Consider the following 20718-nt stretch of genomic DNA (forward strand, 5'->3'; position numbering starts at 1 on the left):
TTAGAAAGAACCTTCATTCTAGCTGTTGCACAAGGAATTACTTCTTGATACAAACACAGCGCCCCTTTAGAGATCTGTATTCTTGTTATGGGAAGAAAAGGAAAAAAAAAGAGGGAGAAAGATGCTTATTAACCTTATAATAAGAATACATGCTGCAAGCACCTTCTTTCAGGGTTAACTGCCAATTTTTTTCCGAAATATGCATAAAGATAATTTTAAAAATAGGGGGAGAGACCTTACTTGTGCAACATTCCCAAATTATACTATTCAGGAAATATTAGCAATTATATATGTATTGATGCAGAAAAATTACATGTTAAGCAAAATTCCCTAATAGAAAAAATAGGCTCCGTATTTCAAAACATGTTTATAAATTAGAGATGTCCTCTGACACCGTCTTACATCCTGCTAGGTGAAGCGTTATCAGAGGTAATTCTAAATTCCTAAAATTCAAATTCAAGTTTCCCTTAAAATAAAATTTTTAAACAGTAGAACTACATCTAATGAGAAATTTATAGTCAAAAAAATCACACGTACGCCGTGCGCTGTCTTGACTATGCACACACAGGTTACGATAGTGATTCCCAGGGGTACGTCAGGTCTGTTGTTTCTCTTAGAATCTCTGCTAGTACTGATGGCTTTCCATTTTCATCTGATCTTTCTGCCACCCTAATGACAAGCATTCATAAATAAGCAGTTACATACAATTATTAATTAATGATTATGTGCAAAGCACGGAAAGGAACTGGTCCCCACCTAATCAATAACAGGAACAGGTCATTTTTATGAAGCAAGGTTATAAATAATTTTTTTAACCTGAACTGCCAATCATCTCTTTGCTCTCAAGATCCAAACCAAAGAAAGAAACCAAACAAGGTTTTATAATAAATCTTTCGCTTTAAAATCATTTACTAGAAAATAAAAGAAGTCAAGAGGAAATGAACAGAAATGATTCCCAGAATTAATCTTCTTATACTCACATTCTACCTAGCATCCTCTGAAAGGGAACCCTTTAGGGTTCAGGCAGCCAAAACAGGTGAGATAAATGGCTGTTTCTAAACCAGGAAAAGGGGGAGGACTGAGTCTTTGGTTTTCAAAGTGAGCCTCCATCTCTAATAGGGAGGCTGACTCCCCTTCCCTAAGGAGTTAAAACCAGCTCCGCCCCCTCCCCCAAGCCCCTCATCTTACAGATATAATCTCTGAAATAGCAAGAGGTTTGTGGGATGGCCATATTAGCTCGGCACTCAGTACTCAGGTATGCTTTAAGCTGTTCTGTCTATGGGGTTAAAAGAACAGGTCAAGGAAGAAAATCTGGATACAACCAAGAATCAAGATCTGTCAGACTGGTCAAAGAGGAAAGAGAAGTGACTCAACATGAAATCAAACCAGGTCAACACAAGCATATTAAAGACATTCAGCAGGACAAAAAGTATTTCTCACAATCCTAAAGGCACTCTCGACATTTAATCCAATCCCGAGGGAAGGCCATAAAAGTAGTCTGGGAAGCAATGGGAAGGCTCAGACGTGCTTCTGGCTTGACACGCAAAGCTCTCCAGGCAGAACACAACCCACGGGAACAGGGAAGGTGGCAGCCTTTGCCCGAATCACGGCAAAGCAGGCACTGTGACATTAACCTTGCACTACCTGGGAGACATTTCATCTGTGAGGTTTGTTGTCACCAGGACAGAAGAGTATTTCAATGGAAGGCAGTGACCCTGTAAGGGTCATCATCAATCACCTGGGGTCAAAGACCTTCTCGATTGTAAGAAGAGGCAGGGGGTGAGGGAAAGAGGGCAGAGAACAGATCAAAAGGCCTTTGATGGGAGTTATCTACCTACACAACAGAACCTGCAAAATGGAACTTCTCTGGAGTTCAAAACCCCCTAGTTTCTAAGGTGAGAGATTTCAAGAGGGGTCTTTGTTTTTTTACACCTGGATGCATAAGATGAAGACTGGAGTCAGCAGATGGCAGAAGAGGCCTAGAGGCAAAGGTTTACGTGGCTGCCAGTTTCAAGGTCTGTCCCCAGAGTACTAAATACTATTTTCTTCTAGAGCAAGCATTGAAAGGGAGGGAAGACCCTGCCAACAGTGCAGTTGCCAAATGGCAAAGTGGCTCAGCTTGAACCGCCTTGCAATACTATATTTTATTTTATCTATTTTTGAAAGAGAGAGTGTGCGCACACAGGGGGAGGGGCAGAGGGAGGGAGGGAATCTTAAGCAGGTTCCACGCCCAGCGCAGAGCCCAACATGGGGCTCGATCTCATGACCCTAACCAAAACCAAGAGTTGGATGCTTAACCAACTGAGCTACCCAGGTGCCCCGCAATACAGTATTTTAGTTGCTGATGCAAATACACTTACTTCTTTTCTCTTTGTAGAAGGCAATACAGAGAGGTTGGGAAATAAAGTGAAGCCTCTTTAGCCCAATGACAATGGAAAAACAGTCAGGATCTGTGGGATATTTTCTATCAGTGATGCCATATATCTTGCTACTGTTTCCCTTGCTTCATGAGCCTTAGATGATTGAAGGAGCAACTGGATAGGACTACCGGTTAGAGTGGTGTATGACTCAACTCCATTGGGTACAGAGTGAGAGGAAGGGAAGAGGCATCTTTAACTAAGAAAGAGGCAGTAAAGGAGGACTCCACTGAACGCTTGGTTACCCGCCTGATAGACTTTTCTGGGGGTATATTCAAGGACAATCATTAATCCCAAGTAGGCTCTGTCCCGTCCCCGGGATGCCTTTTCCTTTTAACTGGTGAGCAGAGTTACTTCAAGACAACAAACAAAATGAGCCTTTTATTTATTTTTTATTTTTTTAAAGATTTTATTTATTTATTTGACAGAGAGAGACAGAGCGAGAAAGGGAACACAAGCAGGGGGAGCAGGAGAGGGAGAAGCAGGCTTCCCGAGGAACAGGGAGCCAGACGTGGGGCTCGATCCCAGCACCCTGGGATCATGACCTGAGCCCAAGGCAGATGCTTAACGACTGAGCAACCCAGGAGCCCCAATATTAGCCTTTTAAAAAACCCACGGAGGATATTTATAAAAAATAATTATTTTAGGAAATAAAACATACTAAAGAGCAATATAAATGGCTTTCAGATTATGGGCTGTTTTGATTAGCCATGCCCTGGATGCCTGCAGCCTACTCCCATCAGCATGGATAATTGAGAATCTGCCGCATTTCCATTGTAATGCAGTCTCCCTAATCCATTTCAGGCATGCAGATGGAAAACCAAACCTTCTGGCTACTGTTTCACCTCACAGGGATTCAGCACACGGCACTAACCTCTGTACAGTCCAAAGAAGCCTTCGTAGCGTAGCACCTTCTTAAAACAGTCAAAGCTGTTTTTATACATAAGTTCTCCCACAAAAGAGCCAGTTGATCGTTGGTTCTGCATTCGAGTTTTTACGAGATCGATAGGATACACAGCAGTGGCTCCAACAGCTAAAATCAGACAATACCACTGGTCAACGTCAAAGAGAAGCCTGATGAAGCAGAGGAACAAACTGGGCATGTACAGATTGTCAAACGGCACGAACTTTCCTAATAAACAACTCTGGATTTTCATTCAAGTGTCTCCTGATAAAATGATGTCCCAGACAGTTCAAATGTACAAAAACACATCATCTACAGCCTAACTGCATTGCTCACCCATCTTAAAAAAGCCTATCTGCAGCTAAGTGAAAAAGGCCCTGACCGCAGGCAGGTATGGGGGAAGTTCCCTTTGCTCTTGTCCCATCCCAGAGGTGCACACGGGAAATGTGCTTGGAAAGACCAAGGAAGGCTCTGTCCATTAATACTGTAAGGTGGAAAATCAGAGAAAAAAATCAGAGGAATAATAAAAGTGAAAAATTTGCACTCATCCATGACTAACCTCCAGCAATGGAACCCAGCCCAAACCTGTAGGCCGACTCCGCAACCTGCAGGAGAACCGGTCGGGAGGAGTCCACTGAGGCCTTCTTCTTTGCACACACAGGAGTCGGGGGGAGGGGGGCAGGAGACAGAAAGAAGGACAGAACAGAAATGAGCACATATGACTTTTTTAAATTGCCCCTGGGTTCCAAATTCACGATACCAACTAACGTATCAAAGAGGAAGGCAGGGTTAGATTCTGTTGTTCTTATTAAGAAAAGGTTATTATTGTTGTTAATGCTGAAAATCAAATCTGAACATAATGAAAACCATTATGTACTCCCCCAAAAACGTTATGAACCTATTTTCAACTGTTTAATTCTTGGCAGTGATCAGGGAGATCCAAACTTAAAAACATTAATCAGACATCATTCTTCTTCAAGCAAACTGGGAGGTTTGGGGGGTTTTTGTTTATTCATTTTAGTGAAGTGTCGTTGACCTACAATATACTAATTTCAGGTATAAAACAAAGTGTTTCGACATTGAGGTACTCTGTGAAGTGTTCACCATGATAAATCTAACTACCATCTGTCACCATAGTTTGTTTTCTAATGGCAACACCCAGCTGGGCAAGAGTTGATAAAAATGGGGCTTCTCAAACCTGCCATTTAATCTAGTATAAACTTGAAGGGAAACTTGGTAATATACACCCAAACTCTTGTACATAACCTCTGCCCCGCAGAGCTACTTATAAAAAATGAGACTAGAAAATAATCATGTATGTGGACATGGATCAGCCTATGAATGTTAAAAAGCAATACTGTTTAAGAGCAAAAACTCTGAAAGTAACCTAAACGTCCAATAATAGAGGCCTGGTTAACAATGCTGCACCCTTGGGATGCTTGGCTGGCTCATTCCATAAAGTATGCGACTCTTGATCTTAGGGTCGTGAGTTCGAGTCCCACGGTGGGTATGGAGATTATTTAAATAAATGAATAAACATTAAAAAAAACGCTACAGCCTTAAAATGAAATCATATGTCATTGTAAAAGAATTATTTGATGTTAAGACAAATGTTCATAAGGGCTTATAAAGTGAAAACAGGTTAAAAGGAATATGGCAGGTAGACAGGTATTCATGATACCTTTATAAATGTTTGAAATATTTCATGATAATCTTTTAAGAACAATGTTAAAGACTGTGTGCAATATGATGTTGTTTTTAATTAAAATTATTTGTGGGCATATGTATACATATAAAAACATACTAACATTCTGGCTATTCCAACACCTAGAGATAACTCAAAACATTTACAGTGGCTACAACTAGGTGGTTGTATTACAAGTAATTGCTACTTTCTCCTCTTTCCTATCCACTTTTTTCTAAATTCATACTTCATGCCAGTCAGTTGTTATTTTATTTTTCTTTTGACCTACTATCCTTACTGTGTTTTTGATGCCAGAACATCTCAGAGTAGTGCATTTTTCTGCTCTACATAAATAAAACAGTAATTTTATGTCACGCAAAGTTGTCAAATGAGGGTGATAGTTAATGCTTAACAGTACCTGTTGAATTGAATACATTCAATAAAGTTTGTTTTTTCAAAAGCCATGATAATTAAAATAGGTGAACAATGAAAATAATTACCAACCCCAGCTATCAACCCACTGAATTTTAGTTGCTGTCAATCTTACACAATTCTAACAGAATGAGATAATTTGGACTCTCCTGTGAAGTTACTTCACTGAAAATAGCTTTACATAGAAATATGCATCTTTAGAATGTAAAGCATGTCTTCTGCAAATTTCATGGGGTTTTTCCAACTCTATCTCTGCATAGACGGAAATCACAAGTAACCTCATTTTGACAAATGCATCCCTAAGAAAGGCACTACTTTTTTTATATGGATATAAATATGTAAGACTTAGATTCTGGCATCAAAATAATGAGTGTAAGTACTTTGAAAATAATGGGGGGAGGGCGCACAGCGGACCTAACCGCTATCACTAACTCTTAATGGAAAAGACAAAATAAATGCAGTCCCAGATTTTCATTTAACTTTTCTGAAGCTCGAAGTGTAGCATGCTCATGAGACAAGAAAGATTCCCATTCCTGCACAACTCTGTTGAGGATCCACGCTAGCACGGAGCCTACCAGGTGGATGACCTCCATTGCCCGAGTCCGTCAGTGTTGTCAGGCCTACTGGCGTTCACATAGGAAAGAATATTCCAGGCAAGGCTGCTGTGAATCGCCCTCAACCTCTCAGCCGCAGCCAATCACTTCCTGCTGTAAATCTCATCTAACCCTTGCAGGGCCAGTAACAATGAGCACCCGCCATAAACTCTCAAAAGTTGCAGAGAGCAGGAAGGAAAAACTGTGGGCTACCACTGCCAGCTGGAGAACAGAGGAATCTTTTAAAAACAAAACAAAACACCCCTCTGCTTTTTCTTAATCCCCAAATTTCTACGACAGCTAGTTGCATAGAGACGAAGAGCTAAGCGTCTGGTAAGCAGTGTTTAAAAATCAAAGGGCGGAGAGCAATGGAGCTGCGACCTCGCACGTGACTACGCAGTGCGCTCTCCTGCACTCGGGGACATCGGCTCCCTCTTGTAACAGCCAGCCGGCTTTCCAGAGGTGCCTCGTTCGGGTTTCTGAGCACACACCCACCACTCTGAGCTACACGCTGCACACAAAACTCGCTGCTGCATTCGGGGGTGTGGGGAGAGCTGAAAGGAGGGGTGCTGGCTCGAGGCCTGCCCGTCCTAAAAATGTAGCCCGCATCAGCCCATTGTGGTCAAACTGGCGTCTCCGTACAGACTCGGAGCTCCAAGCCAGAAACTGTTAAGTCTCGCAGGATTCAGGGGTGGCTTTGCCTTAAAGGAGGTATTTTTCTACAACGACGCTCGTCTGTGACTGGATTTACTTTACAAACATCGTGTAAGCACAACACATGCTATGAAAGCTTTTATTCTCTAATCCTGACACACAGCAAGTCGAGCAAGAGTTAAATGAGGAGGTCCCATGTCTTAAGTTTCTGACCCTCATGACTTCACGAGATTGGTTTCTGTTAACCATAAAATAAAATTTAGCATTCCTCAAATTGTTTCCACATAACTTATGAATCCTTTCACAGAGAAAAGAAGTCTAAAAGCCTTCAAACTATTACTCCAGACTAAACAAAATTATCTCATTTTGATATTCAGAAAAACGGAAGGCGCGGCAGTCACACAATGAGCTGATGAAGTACCTCTCTGTGGAGCCGAGAAGGCTTTCGGTCAGCAACGTGCCGCCGCGCTGGGACAGCGACACCGAAACACGGCACCGGGCCCACATCCCCCAACACCAGAGTTAGGGAAGAAGAAAAGATCTTCTGCCTATTTTGGCGCGGGGGGTGGGGGTGGGGGCAGGCTTCCAGTGCAGTTAGGAAATCACCCCATCCTTGAAAGTAACAAGCAACTATCTGTCAATCAGAACATCTCTAACTAATTTCTCTTTGCAGCCTTTTGAAATTGTCTGGATTTTTGGTGCAAAATGTTACAATGGCAGGTCAGATACCAGTGCCAAAAGGGCAACTGCGAGTAGAAAAGGTTTGGGGGTCCCCTACTGAAGAAACATCAGGAAGCAAGTTTGTTCCTTCTGCCCACCTGCTTCTGGGCCTCAGCCAAGTTGAAGGGCAGAGTTCCCTCTTCCAGTGGAGCAATTCGTTCAATGTCTGCTAAGGTCATACGTCTGGAGGGGAAAAAAACAAGCATGAGCAACAACAAAACACTAGTTTATTAAAATTTGCAATATGGAATTTGAAAACATTCCCTTTTTTGTTCCCCTATTTCAGAGTCCTCTTTTATTTGGCTTCTTTTCCTCCCAGTGTGCTGCCCTCCTCCTACCCCCACCCCCTCCATCCCCTAACCTCCTTTTATTAAGCTAATTAGAAAAAAAAAAAAAAAAAAAAAAAAAAGGCCAACTTACCCCCGTGGCTCATATAAATCTGCTAACTGAAACAAGATGTCAACTTCCATGGGTGTAACCTGACCAAATTTCTGAGCTGCCAGAACAAACTCCCCTGTATGGAAAAAGAGTTAAAAGGGAAAGATTCAAGAAGGAATAGCCACTAAATGCAGCATTAACTCAAGGCGCTGGAGTGAGTGAACATCACAAAACTTTATTATCAGTCACAGAATTCAAGTAAACCCGAACAGGGCAAGAATTATTGCAATTCTTTCATTCGTCTGGAAGGAGTGTGCAGAATAGTTTCTCTAACATTGACTTTAAAAGCCTGATGTCTCATCGGAAGCCTTGGAATAAATGACACAGGACGTTATTCAAATTGCAGGTCCCAGAAAACAAGGAGGCCGATACGAAACTTCACATGCATCAGGCCTGGGAGGTTATATTAATGAAGCTGTGCAATTCCTAAGGCAATTCTCTTTTTTTATTTATTTATTTATTTATTTTTTTTTTTTTTTTAAGATTTTATTTATTTATTCATTAGACGCAGAGAGAGAGAAGCAGAGGGAGAAGCAGGCTCCCAAGGAGCAGGGAGCCCGATGCGGGACTCGATCCCAGGACCCTGAGATCATGACCTGAGCCGAAGGCAGACGCTTAACCATCTGAGCCACCCAGGCGCCCAAGGCAATTCTCTTTTTTTAAAAACAAAAAACAAAAAACATTAAAATGTTGATATCTCGTTCTGAGGTTGTCACCAGTATAAGTTTACGGAATTCCTCATGTACTTCTGAAGGCCACTTTAGAGGCCACAGATTTAGCTCAGGTTTTAGCACGATTTGAAAACAGTTCAGAAATTTTACATGGTTCCCTAATTCAAAGGCTATCTTCAGTTTATTTAAAACTTGCTGAAGATTGTTTTATTTGCTTTTGTTTGTCTGATCAAAGGATGGAGCACACACATGTACCATATGGTTAATATGTGTCAATGGGATAGAAAAATCTGTAACGTAAATTCCTGGTTGCCTTCTTTACCCTAATAATAATACACCAAGATACTAACAGGCAAAAATTCAGATTTATTCTCACTCACCCTTAGTCACCTCTACATCTTTCCTGTTGCCAGCCAGAGTGCTGTAGATCTTTCTAATGAGTTCCATGTTGTTAAGGAGTGAATTAAATCCATTAAAATAGGAGAAGCTAACTTGATGGGATGTAGTACCTCCAGCAGCCTCAAGTAAGTTGAACATCAGAAAGGGGAGAACAACAATACACAAAGGATTTACAAAATGAAGAAGATTCAGAAGTACATGTATCAAATGCTAGTTTTGGAAGTAATCAAGAATGCATGGATAAGAAGAAATGGCCGTAAGTATTTTCTTTTCACATTAAAAAAAAAAAAAAGCTATAAATGAATTTTAAAAGTAACTGCAACTAATCATGACCAGAGCTTATACTCTCCACACACAAGTCCTAGAAAACTAAATAAATACATGTGTAGGATTATAACAACAGGACCAGTAGTAATTTACAGAGTTCAAATTTCAATTGGAAATGTTTTATAAGTTTGTTTATTTCATCTAATGAGCAATTCTGAGAGGCTTAGACATGCACAACTATACTATACACATGCACACGTGTGTGCTTAGACATGTAAAACTATATTATACCAACCCAAACATAGTATGAAAGTGGTCAATCTAACATTAATATCATGATTTGTCATGTTACTTAGAACTAGCAATAAATAATCAGTCTTTACACTGGTGGGATTTCTAGCAAACAAGCGTATTCCGGTAAAATTATGAGATGTCATATGCTTGGATGGGGGTTAAGACTGGTCAGAATACTGATAATCAGAATTTGTAAGAAGCCATATTTCTTCCCAGGGGGCAAGGGAAACAGATAGCACAGTCATTATGAATGGAACTTCAGTTTGGGGTTTCAAATTCTATCCTTCCCTAACAAGGCAAAATATTTTTATTAGGAAAGCACTTCTTTATAAGGTAACAACCACATAAATCTTCACTTAGTAATCATTTAAAATAGCTGACCTAAGAGTTTAAAATGGAGTAGAGAAGGGCGGGGGAAGGCCAGAAAAGGAGCTAGACTAACACAGTGCAGAGTGGAAAAGACCTTGTCAGAGTTCCATGCCTCCAAAACAAGGAACCAGGAGATAAAGTGAAAGTGAAAAGCTATGCTGAGTTCCTGCCTATGGTAAGCATTGTGGGAAACCCAGAGCATGGTAAAAACACTCCAAAAGTCTTCCCCCTGGGACTAACAAAAGCACTGTGTAAGGGTTTCCAAATATGCATGATCATCAGAATTACCTGGGAAGCTTTAGAAAGGAGATTCTAGAACCTCACCACCTATAGGAGATAAATCCACAGGCCTGGAAGAAAATGTCATTATCTGTATTTTTAATATGCCTGGTCATTCTTATGCTTTGTGACCAAGGCCTGGGAATCTCCAGCACAGAATGTTCTGGGCCACCTTCTAGGTCCATGAGGTCAGAAGAATGGCTGGGCACCCACTGGGATTTAAGCTATGACACAGGCCAGCCGGGCCCCACACATCACATGCACCACTGTTCCTTCAACACACGCATGTTAAATGACCGAGTGAATCGAAGCTTTAGAGTTTCTCTTCTGCTGACCACTCAAAGAAATATATCTGCATGCACTATTTTTTTTTTTTTATTTTGCCTTGACGAGAGTGAAGATTAGCATTTGACATACCTCAAAATATACAGCAAAATTAATATGATACCATAAATTTGTTTTTCCTTTTTTAAAACCAGTTAATACATTTAAGATATTCCATATGATCCAGAAAACAAATTAACCTATCCCTAAAACTAGCCAAAATAATACTCTATCTGTAAGTTTAGTAATATATGGGATCACATTACAAAAATGTTAGTGTTTTAAACTGAAAAAACTCCACATAATTTTAAAGAATTGTTCTTATAATCCCTTATTTACTGAGCTTTTGCCAGGTAAAATAAACTGCTTCGTTAGGGCAAGTTACAACTTACAGCTACTAGACATTCTTCTACAAAAGGAGTCAAGACATGGGGGCGGATGGTGACCATGATGTCTCGGAAGTCAATGGCTGTAACTTTTCCGGTCCTGGCATTGTCCCTTTGCACAAAGGCTTGCTTTGCATGCTCCAATTGTATTTCCTACAAATAATGAAAGTGAAATAATTTATGTTTCTGAATTACTACAAAAGACTGCTCAATTTCAAATCAGGGTGAAGAAATATAGATCGTATCTTGATTTAACAAGCCTTACCAGCTTGTTAAATAACACCCTCAAGCTATCCTCTTCTTCCAAAGACAGAACTTTGCTCAGACCAGTGAACATGTCTCGGAAAATGCATTCCACCTTAAATCTCCTGCCCAGAGAAACCAAATCACTTCCATGTTCTGCTAGAGTCCAAGGACACAAAGAAAATAAAAATTGGAATGAAGTTTGGTAGGCCCAAAGATATGGCCAAACCCAACTCAGGTGATGCAGATGACCCAGTGAAAAACATATACAGGGACATTAAGCTCTCCCCAAAGAAGAGACAAAAATTCTTACTGGTAACCTCGTACACAAACATGTGACATAGTAACAAACCAAAAAGGGTGCTTCTCCTCTGGAATATGCTGTTCCTCTAACATACAGTTTCTCAGGCTTGACACTATTGGTATTTTAGGTGGGTTAATCTTTTGTTACGGAGAGCTGTCCTGTGCATCCCTCCCCTCTCTCTTTGCACTAGATGATGGTAGCCCCTTTACCCCCAAAAGCACGACAATCAAGAATGTGTCTGGAGAGGGCCCCAGGTCCTGAGTGAGGACACTGCTCCAGAATGAGGAAGTGGATGGTATGTGGGTCAGCCGTGGCAGAACTGCAGCAGTGCCACTGTTTTAATTCCTATGATCTACAGACAGGAAGCCCAATTGGGATTTCAGTTGTGATTCACAGGGAGTTAGCGTATATGCAAAATAAACAGCCTCCCATCAAACCCCACCAGGTGCTGTGTAGGAGACGCATCTCTTGCAAAGGGCATTTCATTATCTTCCTCATGACCGTGCCCATTTCCCAAATGGGCCCTCAGAGATCTAATCTCTATGGAATTAAAAAGCACTGCAAGGACTTCAAATTATTTAAACGAAAAAAGTTTAATTAGTTGATACAGAGAATTACTATTTTTTTTAAACTTTGGCGAGACAATGACTTACAGTAGTGTAAAAACAAATCATCCCTATGAAGTGGTGCGAGCTAAAGCACAGCAGAAATGACGCAAGTCTGATCATGCTTCAAAGTGCTCCATCTCCCTTCTCTTCCCCCAGAAAGGTGGGAGATGAAGGAAGCTTGATAAAATATTAATAATAATTGAAGTTGCATAATGGGAACACGGTGGGTCACAGTATAATATACTTTCCTACTTTAGAAGAGTTTGAAAGTTTTAAATTTAAAAAACTTTTAAAAGACAATACCATAGTAAGAATCAGAGTTCTTATCCTATTCAAAAGCTTCTTCTCAGCCACAGCATCTGCCAGTTTTGATCCAGCCTGCCCCTGTCCCAAGGCTCTTCTGGGACCTTTATCTCCCTGGTGACTCTTCCACTTAAATGGGAGGCTTCTGTCAGCCCTCTGTCTTCAAGTCTCCTCGCTCTACTCCCCTAGGCCTCAAAGATTTCTCAGAAGGCTTGAATCCCAGATCCAAATCTCCCATACTTATCTGCTGGACCAGAATTCCTAAGTGCTCAGAGAATATATCCACGTGGGTATCTTGTAAAGGCCACACAATGGCACATCACTAAATCCAAGGGGCTACTCTCAGCCTGGTCTCCAGCACCCCATGCTCAGTCCTTCCAGACCTTCCACACACCCCGACCTTTGTCTGCATTCCTCCCTCCGCCTGGTGTAGACTGCAGCTTCTTTCTGTAGTTCCTGAAATCCTACCATTTTCCTCCAGACTTAGCTCAAATGCCACCACTTAAGTAAATGTAAGTAGGTCTCTTAGCTGAAAAGAACTGATGTGATCATGTGGCTCCCTGCTTGCACCTCAATCCGTAAGACTTCCATCTTACTTGAAGCAGTTGTTTCTATTCCTGTCTTTCCCCTACCTTGCCAGGGAGAGGAGACTACGTCCTATTCATCCCTCTACTGGTGTAGGCAGAATGCCTTAGATATACTAGGTACTCAATAAACCACAGACATCATCTTCAGTGACAGGTATTCTATAAAACCAATTGAATGAACAAATCACACTCTACTGAACGAGAAGGTGTTCTCTGTATAAGTGCCTCCAATTTAAGAGGAAGAAACCAACTGTTAAACACCCTGTAGTGAAAAATGACCACAGTATGTATTCAATTGAAAGTAAATGAACACAGTCTCCTTCGAATTGCCAGACCCACTGCTAAAGCTATTGTAAGGCAAGATTACGCTCAACAACAGCAGGTGTGTTCACTTAGTTACCATCCCCACCCCACCCCCCGCCCCCACAGTTTACAACTCAACTAGAGTCTTAGGGATCCACAGACCAGGATACCAGGAAAGGCATCACCCACCCTGGCCACCCCATTTCCTCAGAATTCCTGGCCCCCTCATGTCCTCAGAACACGAAGACCAACCTGCTCGGAATTTCAAATTGGGAAACAGACATCAGAGTGGGGGTGGGTGCCCCCACGGCAGAGCAGGGGATGCATCTGTAACAGGGATGGTGTCACTACCCATTCCTGTGCCTACGCTTCAGGATCCAGCGTTTGCTAGCAGGGATCCCTCGATCGCAGAACATGAAAGCACTTTTAACTCTAATGATGAACAACTTTAGAATACATTTCCAACAGCTCTGAAAGATTGGGGACACCATAAATTCCATGAAAAACAAGAAGCTAACTGAACATCATTCTCTAAATAGTAGGACAGAGTGAAAACATTTAGTTAAGTGTTTCCTCAAACTAAAGGCAGTTTGCTGAAGAAGTGGGTTGCCTTGTGAAGAACAACTGTTTATGTCATGACTATTTAGTCTTCTGGGTGAAGAAATAAAGCTATTACCTCAACCAACACAACAACCATGTTAACAGCATTTAGTGAACATATATTATGCACCAGATACTGTTCTAAAGCATTTTACAGTTTAAACTCACTTCCTGCTCACAGCAACCCCATGAGCTGGGCACTATTATTAACTTTATTGTGGCAGTTGAGGAAACGAAGTCTCACAGGAAGCAGCAAAGCTGGAATGCAAACCCAGGCAGTTCTGCCCCTTGATGATGCCCCTAACACTTCAGCACAGCGCCTGGGGAGCCTGGGTCATGCAACCGTCAGGAATCTGATGACAAAATATATCTGACACTTAGGAATCTTAATAACTATGAAAAGACAAAAATTCAAGTGTGCTTTTAAATTATTCTTAACGCTCTAGATTTTTTGTTGTCTGTTTTCATGAGAAAACAGTAAAATTTGAGACTTTTTCCTTAAGGAAGATGTCTTTTATGTGCTCCAAGGGCTAGGATTGTTCTCCCAGCAAGAGCGGAGACCACAGAGAAGAGGAACCATATCTAAAGGTCTTCTGGCCTTGCTCACTTACAACCCCAAGAGACTGAGTAAGAGAAAGACAAATAAGGAGGCCTTAGGGAGCCAACACATAGATACTCTATAAATACTTAAGTTGAGGGGCGCCTGGGTGGCTCAGTCGTTAAGCATCTGCCTTCGGCTCAGGTCATGATCTCAGGGTCCTGGGATCGAGCCCCACATCGGGCTCCCTGCTCAGCGGGGAGTCTGCTTCTCCTTCTCCCTCTGCCTCTCTCCCTGCTTGTGCTCTCCCTGTCTCTCTCTCTCAAATAAATAAATAAATCTTTAAAAAATAAATAAGTAAATACTTAAGTTGAGAATGAATGACTTTTGAAATAGATATTCAGGCTCACTATTGATGGCAGAGTGACTGAAAATCAAAGCTCTTCACTGGCACCTCCAAAGCTGTTTAAGGAAAACCTAATGCATACCCATAGAGCCTAGACCCTGATGGCTTCTAGATCTGAACCCAAGGGGATAAAAGTGGGACAGAGAGCTTGGAGATGCACGATGTAGGGCTTAAGTAAAATAGTGATCGTTTCCAAAATGAGCAGAGGAGCAGAGAACAATGGGAGAAGCAAGAGTTACATTCAAATATTTAAAGGTTAAAGGACTACCAGGGACAAAAAAGAAGTTAGACTGGTCCTCTATATTTCTTTAAAAAAAAAAAAAAATGGAGAAAAAAATATAGGGATCAGGTTTTAGCACAAAACACCAAAGTCTTTAACCTATACAACTCTTCAGTAATGAATCAGGCTACACCGCAAAGTAGCAGGTTCCTAGTCACTGGCAATATCTGAGCAACAACAGGCTAAGGAACATATGTCAAGGAACCTCTTTATTTTAATACAGGGAGTTATGGAAGCAATCTGTTATGATGACAAAAATCTGAAGTTTGGAACAGGAATGAGCAGAGCTCAAGTATCAATCATGACACTCCTAGGAGGATTAGGGGAGTATATATCTTAGAGCCCCTGCAACATTGACCGTGGAGGGTTGTAAAAACGAGACGTCATGCATGACAGGCACTTACTAAGTGGGAACTTTGATTTTTGTTGAGGTGAATGGTTTAAAATCCTCTAAAGACCCTTTCAGTGTTAAGTTCTTTGAGTCTTTAAAAAATCACCTCATAAGGAACAGTGGCTCTGCTGAGTCATTCTGAACCAGCCACAGAAACAGAGAGATGAAGACCAGATCGGGTAGAGAACGCAGTAACGGCTGAACGCTTAAGCACTTAATTACAGGCCAGGGGCCGGGCCAAGAACTTAAAACATGGTACTTCATGAAAGCCTCACAATAATTCTGTCAAGTAATTATTATCTTCATCTTCCAGAGAGGTACCTGGAGCTCTGGGAGGTTAACTAACTAGTCCAAAGTCACACAGCCAGGAAGTGGCAGAACTGGGATCTATTCTGAGTTATTGTCTGATTGTAAAACTGGGATTTTTAACCACTAGCTGATGCTGCCTTGGGTAAAATCGTAAGAGGATTGTTAACAGATAACTGGAAAAGAGATTTTAAGAAAAGCTTTGGTGATGACTTAATACATAAAAATGGAGCAAGATAGATCTCAAAGAATTCTCCCCTTGGATGATGAGAGAGATAGAAGCATCTACCATGAAGGAGAACACCTAAGGGGAAAGAGACGAGATAGTTGCCGATGAGAAACTTGGGGCGAGATGGGCTTAAGTTATAAAACAGAAGTTGAGCTATAAACAAAAGAAAGCCAGAGGTACAGACAGAAATGTAAATGTGGGAAAGGGAGATAGCAGGATTTCAGTGGGGGAGAAAACCAAAAGCTACCATTTAACTGTTACTAAGTGTATGTTACGCTGCAGTGACTATTGTGTTTTCCCTGTTTCATCTCTATGAATCCTCCCAACGGACTTATGAGGTGGGCCCTACCATCACCTCCATTTAGTAGTTGGGAAAATGAAGTAAAGAGCAGCTCAGGGTCACATGATGCTGAGGATGAACCTGGACATGCACCTGAGCGGTCCGGCTCTGGAGTTGCAATCTTAACCTACATGGACTGTCTGTTCCTTTTCGGGGGACGCCTAGCAAAAACCCGAAGAAAAAAATAACACTTGTAGAAATAGAGGAGATCGGCCCACAGTACATCGAAAGAGCAGCCAGGTGACCAAAGAATGCAACTGATATCTAAAAAAAGTGAGTATGGAAATACAACAGAGGGCCTGGGACCTGGTGGGAAACCCAGAGAGCTGGGAAGATGGCACAGCCCTGCCAAGGGAGCTCAGCTCTCACCAGTGCCAGGCGACGGGGCGCTTGCTAAGTGCTGCTGACAGGGACGGCAAAGACTAAGGAGAAAGGGCCATCCTCCACCCGAGGCCACAAGGTCACAGAGCAAGAAGCCCCAGGGCTATCTCGAAGGCAGTTCTGCTCAAGCACATGAAAGGAGGCCCAATTTCTCTTTCTTATTTGCCAGCGAACGGTTTTCTGTTCCCGCTATTCTGCTGCATGATGATTAATGGAATAGGCTTTTACTGCAGCCGTTTCCAACTACTTCAGCACACCCATTCAGATTGCTGGAGGGAAAGAAAAAAATCAAACTCTTCAAAATTGCTAGCTGTACAGAAATAAACATATGGGGGGGGTTACACCACTTCAGGTCTAACATTCATGCTTCTAATAGTTCCAGGCCTGTCATTTCCTTAATAATGTCCAATTTTCAAGTGGGTATATTTTGAATGCAAAAATTCTCTCCACCTCTATTCAGACATGCAAGTTTGTGCTTCAGCCTGAGGACAATTTATCAGAACAAAAACAAAACAAAACAAAATAGACCAACAGACCTTCAAAACAAGCAGCAGATCCAGATGATTTATATTATAAAGCCAAGAACACCAAAAAAGACCCCTGGCTAGTTTGCATGTTTTGTGTTTTGTACAGTTATGAAATTAAAAAAAAAATAACTAAAACTTTAATAAAAGGAGGGAGTTATCAATAAGGATATGACTCAAAGGAATTCTGGGGAAAATGCAGGTAATTAAGAAAACAAGGAAGAAACTGTATAAAGATTTGCTTTAAAAATATGGTATCACATTTAGCCCTCCTTTAAATAAATTCTGTATTACATCAAGTTTCAGAACCTGTATTCAACATACAAGTATCCGCTTCATTTTCACAATCCTGTGCTAATTCGGAGGGAAAAAAAATCTAGTTAAAATAAAGATCCACATATTACTAAACAGAGTTAAAAACAGAACTTAGCAAAGGAATAGGGAGAGAGATAAGTAGTTCCCATTTGTGACATTTTTCTGTGTCCCCCATATTCCACCCATGCGGTCAGACTTCCAGAGTTCAGGGTGAAATTTCATCCCCAATTCACTGGGTGGGGCCTTTAATTGAAAAAGTCCTTAGCAGAGCATTGCATGTGGCCCTGCACGCACAGCAACACCTCGGCAGAAACCAAGTACAGAGCTCTTCCATCTCGATTTCCTTACTCTTCTGATTTAACGTTAAACTTCACAGTGGGTAGCAGCTGGCGAGATGTTGTATGGAGTGCTCATTTTTACCAGGATGTTACTGTAAAAGCCTGCACACCAGGCTGCTCGGCAAAACAGCAAGCAGACAAACACCACGGACGCAACAGCATGATGAATTCTCATTTCCTCTGCCCAGAGAGTGGAAAGTGCAACGTGAACGCAATGTGTCCTGCATCTAATTCTCCAAGTGACCGGGATAGGCCCACATCTGCAGTCACCCACCACCAAACTAGCAATGGCTTCCAGCTGAACACAAAATACAACCTAATCTCCTAGAAGAGCTGAGGGCAAACAACATTAGCTACTTTCCCTCATTTCATTTTGGAATACCAAGTTGGGGCTGTATTTATGAAACACTACCGAAGCTGTACTCAGACTCCATCTGGTCCAACTTAAAGATCAACATAAAAAGCACTCACATGTTAAAAATGCAAATATAATCATGGTCTCTGGGTACTAAAGATCCATGGTCTAGGTATTTTAACTAATACAGATGGCAAGGTGAGGGACAAAAGAGAGGTACAAATGGCTTGGGTTATTCGATCCTAAACAAGGACCTTGTTATTGTCTACTAACCTGTTTAAACGACTATGGCTTCAGTGAGTTCGACAAGTGATTGTTTTTTGTTCACACCTGACGTGTTCTATCAATTCCAAAGCTTGAGAATTTGATGTTGCCATGGCTGAAGGCTACGTTTCCTTCTGTTTGGTGGTGGTGGGGGGGGGTACAATTTCTTTTTTGTGTTGAAAGCTTTGCCTTTACCAGGATGGCATGACGAGCACAGCGCCGTTAAGTGACAGTGACTCTAAAGGGTCGACCACAGCTGGCCAGGAGCAGCCGATCTCTGGCCGGAAGAGTGACAGGCGACAACCACCAGCGCCTGGGAACAGTAGCTTCCAGAGCTCTACTCTCTAGGGCTCAGAAACTAAATAACCAAAACGTCCATTTTACACTGAAAAGACTAGCCCGGATCTGTACACCATGCTGACCCACAAGCCAAAATGGGTCAATTTCACTTCACAAAAATAATCGAAGTTGTTCGGTTGCCATTATTAGCATGAATATGCTCTGGCATCCAACAGGACTGTCACGGAACTCGAGGTCGTTGCCAGTGTGTGTGTCCAGTCTAGGACACGAGACAGCTCTGATTCCCAGGTGCTACTCCCAACTCTATCAACAGTGACTCATCCTCTTCTGACAAAAGGGGAACCTGAATAAAGTTACAGTAAAACACCCACACCTTTGTGTTCAGGGCTCTCTGTTCGGTTAGGTAACTTCATTCTTAAATTCTATTTGAGGAGAAGACATTTAGAGAGGATTTTTAGCCCCATTCCCTCCCAAGTCAGCAATCCTATTTCTTGGGAAATTAAAGCAACCCAAACTTCAAACTCTGGCCTATTCATGAATTCAGAGCATTGCTCATTTCTTGATGATTTCTTTTCGAGCAAGAGGAGGAAGGCCCTTGGAAACAGAAGAAATTTCCTGGCTCCATAAAATGGGGAACAGAATTCCTTGGAAATGCCCAAGTCTGTGGGCCCGTAAGTGGGGCTCCTATAGTACCGTCTGACCTCCAAGGAACTGAAGAGAAGAGGTGGAAATAGCCCAGCAGCACACAAGTGAAGAGCGATTACAAGCAAAGCACTGCTCTGCAGCCCCTCGGGAAAACCGCCTCCTCTGTGCGCCCCATTTCAGTAACCCATCACCACCCTTCCACTTGCCCGAGCCTGAAACTCACCTAAAAAAAGGTGTGAACTGGGAGTTTTACCTTATCCTTAACTGTCTCCATCCTATTAAATCACCAAGCCTGATCAGGCCTATCCCTTCACCTTCTCTTGAATCCACCTGCTTTGGCTCATCACCATCACCATCCAACCAAGGCCACTGTTGTTTCTCTCTGGAATTAGAAAGTAACCACCCAGTCTTCCCTGACCTCAATGAGATCCCACTCCATTGGATTTTCCACACAACAGCCAGGACGATCTTTCTGGAACACAAATCTGATCATGTCTGCCTGTCTAAGCTTCTCATCAACACTGGGATGAAAACCTGAAAACCCGATTCTGTGCTTTTTAAACAGTCAGGGTTTTTGTAGTCTAGACCAGTGTTTCTCAATGTGTGGCCCTTGGACCATCTGGAGTATCACAATTCAGGATTCTTGTTTGAAAGGCAGTTTCTTAGGCCCTATCCAGACCTACTGAAACAGACCCTTGAGGGGCAGAGAGGCCAGGATTCTGTCTTTTAAAATAATCACTTCAGAAAAATTTTACCCAAAATCTGAAAAACATTGCTAGAGACTTATGAAAATTAAAATCAGCTTCAGTTCCACCTATCTCACCTTGAACAACTCCAGAAAACTAAGCCTCTGTGTGCTCATCTTTCATACAGAAACAATGGCAAATGCTTAACATCTAAGATGATCACAAGGACAAATACGAGTAAAAGCACTTTCTAAGCTGGAAAATGCTATGTGAGAGGTAACTGAAAACAGATTTCTAGTTAACACATATATTGCATTTGGTAGCCATCCTAGACTTTTCTATTCTGAATCTGGAGCAACTAGAATCTCCTATGTGTAGGTTATTTTAAAATTATTAATAATTATATGTGAAATATATACCTATGATTATAAAAGATCATCAAAATGACACCTGAAAATGTCATTACCTGAAAATGACAGCGGTGCCTGGTTGGCTCAGTCAGTTGAGCGCTGGACTCTTGGTTTTGGCTCAGGTCATGATCTCAGGGTCATGGGATCGAGCCCTGTGTGGGGCTCTGCGCTCAGTGCAGAGTCTGCTGGAGATTCTCTTTCTCTCCCTCTGTCCCTCCCACTTGTGCTCTC

At 41.9% G+C, this 20718-nt stretch overlaps 1 protein-coding gene across 7 annotated transcripts in view; it reads right to left on the reverse strand.

Moving 5' to 3' along the window:
• Positions 1-20718, reverse strand: part of SLC25A13 (solute carrier family 25 member 13) — a 183626-nt gene that overhangs the window by 64191 nt on the left and 98717 nt on the right. For 6 of the 7 annotated variants that reach the window (XM_078059285.1, XM_078059287.1, XM_036094709.2 and 3 more), the window contains 6 exons: positions 10838-10984; positions 8894-9032; positions 7825-7918; positions 7503-7587; positions 3881-3968; positions 3292-3450 (listed from right to left, as the gene is read on the reverse strand). In XM_078059285.1, coding sequence (XP_077915411.1) covers positions 3292-3450; positions 3881-3968; positions 7503-7587; positions 7825-7918; positions 8894-9032; positions 10838-10984 — 712 coding nt within the window. The remainder of the gene's footprint in view (positions 1-3291; positions 3451-3880; positions 3969-7502; positions 7588-7824; positions 7919-8893; positions 9033-10837; positions 10985-20718) is intronic. The other variant, XM_078059286.1, reaches the window with a different exon arrangement.

This window comes from Halichoerus grypus, chromosome 12 (genome assembly GCF_964656455.1).
Source record: "Halichoerus grypus chromosome 12, mHalGry1.hap1.1, whole genome shotgun sequence".
Taxonomy (NCBI): Eukaryota; Metazoa; Chordata; class Mammalia; order Carnivora; family Phocidae; genus Halichoerus; species Halichoerus grypus.